The 10746-nt window shown below is 44.9% G+C and overlaps 1 protein-coding gene across 1 annotated transcript; it reads left to right on the top strand.

Moving 5' to 3' along the window:
* Positions 1–497: 497 nt before the first annotated feature.
* Positions 498–3848, top strand: LOC103178802 (ITPRIP like 2). Its single transcript, XM_007893737.2, is given in 3 exon segments — positions 498–1172; positions 1175–1595; positions 2055–3848. Coding segments are annotated over 3 exon segments (1683 nt in total). The 5' UTR covers positions 498–652; the 3' UTR covers positions 2797–3848.
* The last annotated feature ends 6898 nt before the right edge of the window (positions 3849–10746 follow it).

Genomic DNA, 10746 nt, shown 5'->3' with positions numbered 1-10746 from the left:
AAGAGAGGGGGGAGAAGGAGAAAGGGAGAAGGAGAGGGAGAGAGAGAAGGAGAGGGAGAAAGAGAGAGGGAGGAAGAGAGAAGGAGAGGGAGAGGGAGGGAGAAGGAGAGGGAGAAAGAGAGAAGGCGAGGGAGGGAGAAGGAGAGGGAGAAAGAGAGAGAGAGGAGAAGTGAGAAGGAGAGGGAGAAAGAGAGAGAGGGAGAAGGAGAGGCAGAAAGAGAAGGAGGGGGAGAAAGAGAGAAGGAGAGGGAGAAAGAGAGAGAAGGAGAGGGAGAAAGCGAAGGAGGGGGAGAAAGAGAGGGAGAGAGAAGGAGAAGCGAGAGTGGGAGAAAGAGAAAGTGAGAAGGAGAGGGAGAAAGTGAGAAGGAGAGAGAGAGAGAGAGAGAGAGAAGGAAAAAATAAGAACTTAAGTGAAGTTGATTGCAAGCTTGGGACGGTGGAAAGGAAAGAAGGGGTGGTTTGCATTTTGCAGGAAGAAATTAATTGGGAGGTGGGGGTGGGTGTGGGGGGGGGGGGAGCTTTGATTTGATTTGATTTGATTTTCATTGCCGCACACGTGGATGGATGTCGGCTTCTTTTCCTTTTTGCCAAACAGCGATGGGTTGATTTCGTCGCGACAGCAACCAACAAAAGAAAAGGACGAGAGACAACGATGTCGGTTTATCCCCCGAGCGTGAGGGTGTGCTGGCTGCTGGCCACTTGCTGTGGCACAGCTCTGCTGTGTTTGCATCGAGCCCTGAAGAGCCAGGCTGGTCAAGTGGAAGGAACCCTGGACATTGACCTGGACGGGCAGGGGCAGGGTCAGGGTCAGAGTCACAGCCACAGCCAAGCCAGTGCCTTGCCTCTCTTCAGCCTGTCGGCCGCTTTCTTGGTCTGTTACTCTTTCATCAAGTGCCGCACCTCCATCACCACCTCCTCCTCCTCCTCCATCACCGCCAGACTCCAGGCGAGTCCGACGGGGAAGCCACGAGCCCAGGTACCGGCTGGCGACTGCCCGTGCCCTGACCTCGGCCCGGACGGGAGGAGGAGCGCCTTGGAGACTTACTACGACCAGCAGATGAAAGTGTCTCCTCACGTCCTGGGGCACAGCAAGGCTCACGTCACCCAGATCGTCGGCCAGCTGGTCAGGGTGGGCAAACGCGAAGCCCAGGAGGACTCGACTCTGACCTTCCGCGGGACTTCGTGCAGATCGGCAGCGCTTACGAGCAGCACAAAATCCACAGCCCCCACAACGGCTTCGACCTGCTCGTCCCCATCAGAGTGCCCCAGGTCTGGTGCCCTCAACCCGCGTTTGAGTTGGAGTCCAACGTGGGGGACACACAAGAGCTCCCCCAGCACTTGTGTGGAGCCGCTGTTTGTCAGCTCAAGCCCTTTCTTCTTCCTTCTTCTCCTCCTCCTTCTTCTTCTTCTCCTCCTTCCCCCTCTTCTCCCCCCGGCGGCTTCAAGAAGCCTGAGGGTTGGGGCAAGCGTTGCAAAAGTTTCAGCCACACTTTCTGTGCCCCTCGGCCTGACAAGGCGCTCTGCCTGGCCCTCTCCTCCTCCCTGGTGCTCAAGTGGTTCCACGCCAAGATGCAAAGGTGCCTGAGCGTCATCAGGTAAATCGGAAATAATTCCTAATAATAATAATAACGATGATAATAACCTCGCGTCTGGTACAGCGCCTTAGCACGTCGTCGAGATGTCTTGAACTGCTTCGCAGGATCACTTCGTGAAGTGGATTGACTGTGTATTTCGTGGGCGAAACGCGGCAGCCAATTGCCCCCAGCAGTGTCCCCACACAAACACTTGCGGATTGCGTGACCGGATTTGTTTGTTTCGTTTTTTCGGAGGTATCATTACCCCCCGGAAAAGCGAACCGCCAATCGACTAACAACCGGGTTCCTACTTACCCGCTGGGTAAACAGAGGCGAGAGGGTGCCAACCGCTGCCTCACGGGACCCCACTATAATGCTTTGAGTTTGACACAGCGCCTGATCACGTGGTCGAGACGTCTCAAAGTTCTTCACAGGATACAGTGTAAAGTGGATTGACTGTATATGTTGTGTGTTTCGCAGGTATCGCTGTCAGGAACGATGCTCCATGACACTGTCTGTGGAGGACGACAGCCTCACCCTCAAACTCCTGCCCAAGTCCGACTACGTTTGCTGTCACATCGCCATGTCCGTCCGGCTGATCCCGGCTGTGCACGTGGGCGATTCGGTCTTCCTGGTGGCTCAGCCCTGGACCAGGACCCGGAGCCCAGAGCCACCCGGGTCCACTCCCGCCCATGCAAAGCCAGAAGCTCTCTGGCGCGTCTATTTGCCCAAACACGAGCAGAAGCTCCTGAACTGGCTCAAAGAGCAAACTCCCGCCAACTCGTGCCACCTGAAGTGCCTCCAGGTCCTGAAAGCACTGCGGGACGTGGGCTGCAAGGACCTGGGGAAGAAAGTCTCCGCCAAGTGGAGCACGGTGCTCTCCTCTCACAACCTGAAAACGGCTATGTTCTATTTGGTGCTGAAGGGCCCGTTGGAGGCTTGGGACGAGAGGTTCCTGATGGAAAGGTTAGAGGACATGGTCAGGTTCTGGAGGGAACGTTTGAGGCAGCAGCGACTGATGCACTTTTTCCTGGGGAATAAAAAGGTGCCGGATTTTTTGACAGTGCCCAGGCAGATCAAGGAAGCCTTGCCAGTCAACTTGTTGGCTGGATTCGATGCTGCTCTGCTGGATCTGGTTTCGGTTCAACTTTTGGAGACGTGGAACTGTTCACATTTAAAGATGAAGTTAACTCATCATAAACACTTGCCAAGGAATCACTAATAACAACGACGAAAAAAAGCCTCAATCGGATCGTTGTGCTCATGCTGATATAACACATTTTGTCTCTTCTGCTGCTCCTAATTTACTGCTTGTCAGTTTCGATGGTACAACTGGATTATAATCGGCCCATTAACCACTTCTGGGCCAGTCCAGACAATTCTTGAAAGCGTATCCTACTGTACTGCTCTCCTCGGTTCAGAAAAAGGTAATAATAATATTCTAGAGGAAGATATGTACTTGATTTGTTTTAAAATTAAAATCTGTGTGTTTTTTCTCCCTACCCAAAGCGCTTCAATCCGTATATTTTAATGAATTAACCGACTTTCAACCCAGACGCAAAATTAAAACACTTTGAGGCGCAAAGGTGACATGGCTGCAGTGAATATCTTTAGTCCTTGTTTGCCTATGTTACATGGCGGGAGGGGAGTTGGGTTTTAAGATTGACCTCATCTTTGGTGGCTATTTAGTTGGCTGTAGATCAATCCTAGACAGACAGAGTTCATCACAGATCTGACAGACGAGAGATGACCCAGTTGATGGTGTGGTCTCAGCAAACTGATGCTCCTTCCTCTGTTTACGTTTCTCTTCGTCCTTGACAATCCTGGCGGGGTCAAAATCATTAACTCTTCACCGACATATAGATGACCACAGTTTGTGGTCTGTGGAGATTTCCTCCCATGTATTGCTGTCAATCCCACATCTCGTCCGATTGGATTTGAAAGAATCTTTATATTTCTTTTTCTGAATGTAGTACTTGTACATTTTTTTTGTTGGGGGGAGAAGGGGTGGTGGGGAGGGGGAACACAATCGGTAATTCACCGCATTAGTTCTAAAATCTTTGATAACAAAGCGATTGCATTGAAAAAAACATGTATTTCAGCCAGTTTTACTTTAAAGTTTCCATTTCTGTGACGTCTCTGTTTTTCTCCTCTCCAAGATATAGTCAAAAAGGTAATGAACGTAAATCAAAAGGTGGATCAGCGATGCAAACTGACCTGTTCCACATAATAATATAATAATAATAATCCTTACATTTGATATAGCGCTTTTCACGTCGGAGGACGTCCCAAAGCGCTTCACAGAACACATGTGGTACGGGTTCCACAGTCAGTGAGCCGGTCAAACTGACTGCTTAAACACGTTGGTACACAGATGTAAGAGTTTGTAATGGTTCCTTGATGCACAACTTCCTGTGTGGGAGATATTTACTTTAACTTATACTCATGTACATGATTATACATAGTCATTTGCATCTTAATTGACTCATACAAAATGCTACTCTACCCCCCACCCCCACACAGAAAACCACACAAAAACCAAGAAACAGAAATGAAAGGCTGTTGTGTTACTTTCTGACACTTTTTGGCACCGTTCCATTTATCACTGGTTTGTATATCAATTCGAGGATCATGGATAACTTTTGTGCTTTAAATATTTCCACCCCAGAACTGTTGCTGTGAGGAATTCACAAAGGAAATCGCTATTTAAAAGATATGAATTTCTGATAAGTGTATACGATGCTGGAGGACTAATAGCCCATGACAGAGAGGAAGAGTATTTCAATTTAGTTGGCTGTTGTTTTTGAAACAAATGTTATATCAGAAATACCACTTTTCCCTTTTTATTACTGTATTTCCTCTCAGATCTGAAGATCATAAGGGTAATAAAGCATGTTTGAGAAGATTTAACCAGTACCAACTTGTCCAGTTAAAGTTCCTTCCGTACCCACCCATTCTGAAGTAATGACTGTTTACTTTGTGACTGGATGAGGTTATAATGTCAAAGTAGAAAAACACTGTATGTTCGCTATTTTTNCTTTGAGTAATCACTTCCTTTTAGGTTACCAAAATGCACAGAAGGAACTGAGACCCCAGACAATGACACATCATTTCAGACTTTGTCAAATGCGTCAGCTTCCGTCAAACTAAATAATATAATTACTTAGTTTATAATTAAAAAAATGGACTTTTGCACATTTTGCAAAAGAGCGTGCTGTATATAAAAAAAACCTTGCTAAAAAGGCTTTGAGAAAGGATAGGTTGCTGCTATTAAAAAGAAACAAATGCCTTTGCTTAATGCTGGATGTCTAATTATCCAAAGGGAAACACAAAGTAATTTTGTGGGGCCCACAAAATTATAGCTGGTAATTAAATGTATGGAAAGGTCTGATTCATGGAGGGTCTCATGTCTGACCTGTGAAGGGCGTTTTCAACATGTAAAACGGTATCAATCTTCCATTGACGTATGTGTCGAATGTATTTGGCCAGGATGCCGATGAAGGGGATGGAGGCGACCAGAGATAGAGGTAACTGTGCGGTAAATACACTCTTAGTTTAACTCAGTGTGCGGGTGCATGTTAGTTCCCTGTAATGTTCAATTAAATCGCAGTCTGCAATTGCTGCTGTGTGAGTCATGTGGTAAAGGAACTCTGCAGAATGTGTCAAGCCCCATTACAGAATATTACATCAGTTTTAGTCACGTGAGACAGCCTTCGGGCATCTGTATTCTGGGAAATTACTGCTCAACGGGACGATTGAATTCCATGAAACAGTGAAGTTCTTTTATTCCTTTTTACGGACACACGAAGGAATGCACAGCGACTGATCAGATTGACGTTGTCGTGTTGTTGACACCTTCCTTTACAGGGTTGGTCGAAAACTGCCCACCTCCAAAGCAATTCCGATTCTTTCATTCGACGTCGCGCCCGTTAGGGGAAGGAGGACTCTTCAACGTGCTTCGCTGGGTTTACTGTAAAGTGTAGTGACTGCGCTCGTTGCTTTCAAAAACTTTGCGGACAAGCACCTTCTAGTAATGATTATCCTCATTTGCAAGCTACTGCTAGGACATGTTTTACTGTGCATCACTTCACAGTGTAAATCATTTTACCACCCAGTGGTACATTGAGGAACAATGTGGTCCATTGGTGTCAGTGATACTGATTACTCATATCGCTGCTGTGTTCTTCACATCCGTAGCACTTGGAACCTGGACAATTACAAATGCCGTAGAAATTAATTTAACGGCAAATTTGAAGCCAAATGAATCAACGCACGAATATCCCATGTGCCCTGATGTCTTGCAATCATCGCAGAAGTAAATTGAAAAGAAAGTAATCCTAACCATTATTTCCGTGAACACCACAAGATGAATTTCCCATACGTCACATCAGTAGAATAGGAACGCTTGACGAAAGGTCTTTTCAAAGCTGATTTGGTTAACAACAACAACAACAAATTGCATTTATAAAGCTCCTTTCACATCGGGAAGATGTGCCAAGGTGGTGGCGTGTGGGTTTTCACACTTAGAACAATGACCCCACATCGTGTTGTTGTTTCTCTCAGCTGTAATCATGAACGTATGGAGAAGGGGAAAGTGGGCAATGATTCACAACCTCCACTCACAACCTCTGCTCATTAATATTTGATGAGATCTTTGCATGCGCTCAGTCAAAACACTGTTATCTCTTTCGAAGCTATTGATCCGGGCAAAACTGTGCTTTGATCAGCCATCAGGAACTCGCCAGTGATTACTCACAATTGTCAGGCTGTTCTTCGGAGCTCCACTAAACAGCTTGTGGGAACATCAAGAATCGCGAGGGATGATTTTATTTATAAATTCATAATGGCAAATGATTGGGGTTCAAATCCCACGCAGGAACTTTGAGCTCACTGTCAGAGGTGTCAACCTTGAGACGAGACATTAAAACCAAGTATCTGGTCTGCCTGATCAGGTGGAGATTAAAGATCCCACAAGACTATTCTAAAAAGAGAAGCAAATTTCTCCAGGAGTCCAGACCACCAATCTCCCAGATAAATTGGTGGTATTCACTTGTTTGTGGGACCTTGCTGTGCTCAACTTAGCTGTGGTAATTGCCCACCGTGCACAATCATTACATTTAAGAGCAAATACCCGTGGAGCACTTTGAGATGTTTTATAATTAGAGGCGCAAGTTCGATTGCAACTACTATTAATTTTTAGTATTATTAATAATAAACAGTGGAACAGAATGGCGAGTTCTGTGGTTCTAACTGATAGTTGAAGGATGAATCGTGTAGCTAAAGAGGGCAATAGTGCGCTTTAACATTTTTTTCACCTTTGCCAATGAACATTCTTTGTCGTGTTTTATGTTTTCTCTTAAAATATGCCATTCTTACATTTCCAGGGAGCTGTTTCTTTCATGAAGGATCGTCATCCACTTATTGTGCCCAGATCAACAACAACAACAACAGGATTTCATTTATAGAGCACTTTTCACGTCGGGAGGACGTCCCAAGGCGCTGTACAGTTGGGTCGGGACCCGAGCATTGGGGGGAAATGGTCAGGGTGAGGGGAGGGAAGGGAGGGAGCGAGGAGGGGGTAGGGAGTCGAGAGGAGAGCTGAAGACACGGTCAAAGAGAAAGGTCTTGAGACCGGCCTTGAAGGAGGAAAGGGAGGAAGCGGCGAAGGCACTGGGGGATGGAGTTCCAGAGCAAAAGCTTCTTTTACCTGAAAACACAAAGCAAATTCTTTTCACATTACAGTCCCAACTCAAATCAATATTTAATTCACTCTCCTCTACCAGACACCATTGACATTAAATATACCACCTGTTAGTTCTCTCTCAATGTATATTTGACATCAGGAGTATTATATGTAATTCTTTTGCAACAAAAACAATGCTCCTACACAGAAGGTACTGTAAACCTTCCAATATGTGATGGCTGAATGAAACACCATGTGGGATCTATTTTCCATTAGCAGGTAAGAAAATAGACTTTGATAAATGCACTGCTGCATATAAAGTCCTTTTTCGTTCCACGGCAGCAGCTGTTGTTTAACACCGCAGGAGGTGTTATAATAGTAAAAATAAGGCAGACACATTGACCTCTGTCTCAACATTCAGGTGGTGTCACCTTTCATCTACATATATTAATATGATACCTCAATTGAGATGGTTTAATATTATGTAAAATCTCAGTGGATGAAATGTACCATTGTGTGGGTAGACAGACCAACCTATTAGATCTTACAAACTAATTTGTTAATAAGATTTACTTGCTTCAGGGAAGAAATATTGCTGAATTTCAGTTGCTAGCTTCCCATCAGAAAGAGGCATTGGATTGAAAGTGAGAATGCTTTTACTTTGCTTTTTCCTTTTTGTGCCTGGATTTATTTTTCCCCTTTTATTTCCCTCTCGGAGCCCTCTCAGAAACATGCAATCAGCTGGAGAGGAAAGGTGTTTTAGGTCTGTAGCAAAGTGGGTATGGGTATCACTTTGGCAGATGTGCAATGTGTTTTGCAACAAGACAACGTTTGCCTTGGTGTCGTCATTTCTCTCTCTCTCTCTCTCCCCCTCGAGGTTTGTGAATGCTCTTCTGCCTCATTGAGTGCTGCAACCACAGGACTGATGGAAGACTCAAGTAACGGCTGAAGGGATGTGGGTTCTTGATTTTGTTCTTCACCCACAACATTCACAGTCAATTCACTTTACAGTATATTCTGTTAATCGCTTTGAAGCGTCTCGACGACGTGATAAAGCACTATATCAAATGCAAGGATTGTTTTTATTTATATTTATTATAATTATAAGGTTATCCCATTGGGACATAAATCATATTCCATAGACTTTCCTATGTAACAAGGTTTTGAGAACAATGTTGAATGTAGCTGTACTTTCTCTGTATCGTGTCAATGAGTTAGGGAGTCTTACCCTACAGTGTAAAATTATAAATCATCGGTTTTCTGAATCAAGAGTTAGCAGCCTGGAAAGAGCATTTAAAAACAGAATTGATACCAACAACAACAACAAGATTGCATTTATAAAGCGCCTTTCACGTCGGGAGGACGTCCCAAGGCGCTGGACAGTTGGGTCGGGACCCGAGCAAGGGGGAATGGTCAGGGTGAGGGGAGGGAAAGGAGGGAGCGAGGAGGGGGTAGAGAGTCGAGAGTGGAGCTGAAGACACGGTTGAAGAGAAAGTTCTTGAGACCGGCCTTGAAGGAGGAAAGGGAGGAAGCGGCGAAGGCACTGGGGGATGGAGTTCCAGAGCCTCGGGGCTGAGAGGCTGAATGCCCGGCCACTGATGGTAGGGCGGGGGATTTGGAGCAGACCGGAGCCAGAGGAACGGAGGGTATGAGCAGGTAAATGCCAAAGGAAAAGTAGAGTTCTTTCCCTTGATAGCCAAAGTAGACGTTCTTCTCTTGATAACCAAATGAAGGTGAAAATTACAGGACCCATATTTTTTCCAGGATGTTGAGATCATGCTCCGAGCAACGCCACTTTTGCCTCCAATATCTAAAGTATCTTCAAAGTGATAACCACTAGAGACTTGGAAAGGGTTTGGGGGTATTACCGCAATAATTTTGCTTGATTTCCATGTGTCAGAGCTGATCCATCCAGTCAATAGACAGAAAATGCTGTAACTTGAAGCTCTGAGATGCCAGCTTGCAGGCTTAATGCTTTCACTGCTGCTTGGTGTCAGGAAGGTGAGATTGTTTGTGCTTTTATTTGCTTTGTTAATCGATGGATGTAAAGAAACTGGATTTGCTTATCCCACTGAATGGAACCTATTCCACCCTCAGTCATTTGAGGGCAATAAGCAGTCCCAGGGCAACAAGTGGCTTAGAGCAAAAGTAGACCAACCCCATATACACACACATGCATATACACACATGCGCACACACGCATACACATACACGCACATACATATACACACATGCACACACACATATACACACACATACACATACACACATGCACACACACATCTTAACGTGTAGCCAACAGCACTTGGCACAACCCAATTCAATCATAGATCAAAAGCGTAGGTGAGAGAGTTTTTTTTTACACACACACACACACACATACACACGCTTGCAGCCGCGAACGAAAATAAAAGCTTCAATGATGTGTTTGCCAGAGCCAGAGGTTTGGATGGGATTCACTGGGTGGGGGGGGGGGTGGGTGGTGGGGAGTTGGAAGGAACTGGTGGTGCAGTACCTGGTCTCGAACGATAGGGGTCGCTGTACTACAACACCCCGCTTGGTGGTGCTGTACACTGGTCTGTGTCTGGAGGGTTTATCTGGGGAGCCGGAGCATCATCCACCCTCCGCAATCCATCTTGTCCCAATCAGTCTTTCTCTGTTGAAGTGTGCATTTTTTGTTTGGGGGGAAATAATAATTTTAAGAAAATCCCTCCCTCCTTGTGTTCGCAATGTGGGAGGTTATTAATCCCTCCAAAACCAAAAACAACAATAAAACTGGTCATTTTCAATCCACGACTGTTTGTGGGACATTGCTGTGCACAATTGGCTGCCGCGTTCGCCCACAAATGTACAGTCAGTTCACTTTACAGTGTGTTCTGTGAAGCGCTTTGGGACGTCCTCCCGACGTGAAAAGCGCTATATCAAATGCAAGGATTATTATTATTATTATTATTATTATTAATGAATGTGCCCGAATTTTTAATCCACCAAACAAATAAAACTATTTGATTTATTGTCCTTTATGACTCCATAAAGTCATCTCAGCACCTCATTCACTACCACATTCAGGATGTTAATTTCAGATTATGTACTTTACAGCTGGAAAAGACTCAGGTGAAAAGAAAAGAAGAACTCTTGAAGTTTGAAATGCATTTATTATTTTTTTAAATGTACTTATTTATTTTTTTTCTTTATTTTCCTTTGCATTTTTGCTATTGTCAGGGTCGAGTTACTGCTATCAACCGGTTAAAATGCTTTATAATGCTGCTAAATCGAGGGCATCTGAAGACGGTCAGACACCACAATCTTGATTGAAAAGAAAAATGCGGTTGCTCTTCTTTTAATGTTTCATTATCTTATTGCCTAAATTGAAATGCAAACCAGAAGTTAAGCCATGGCATTTATCTTAACTCTTATTCTTACATATATATACATATATACAACAACAACAACAAGATTCCATTTATAAAGCGCCTTTCACGTCAGGAG

This window comes from Callorhinchus milii, unplaced genomic scaffold (assembly GCF_018977255.1).
Source record: "Callorhinchus milii isolate IMCB2004 unplaced genomic scaffold, IMCB_Cmil_1.0 Scaffold16, whole genome shotgun sequence".
Lineage (NCBI taxonomy): Eukaryota > Metazoa > Chordata > Chondrichthyes > Chimaeriformes > Callorhinchidae > Callorhinchus > Callorhinchus milii.
This window is presented reverse-complemented; position numbering and strand designations above follow the sequence as displayed.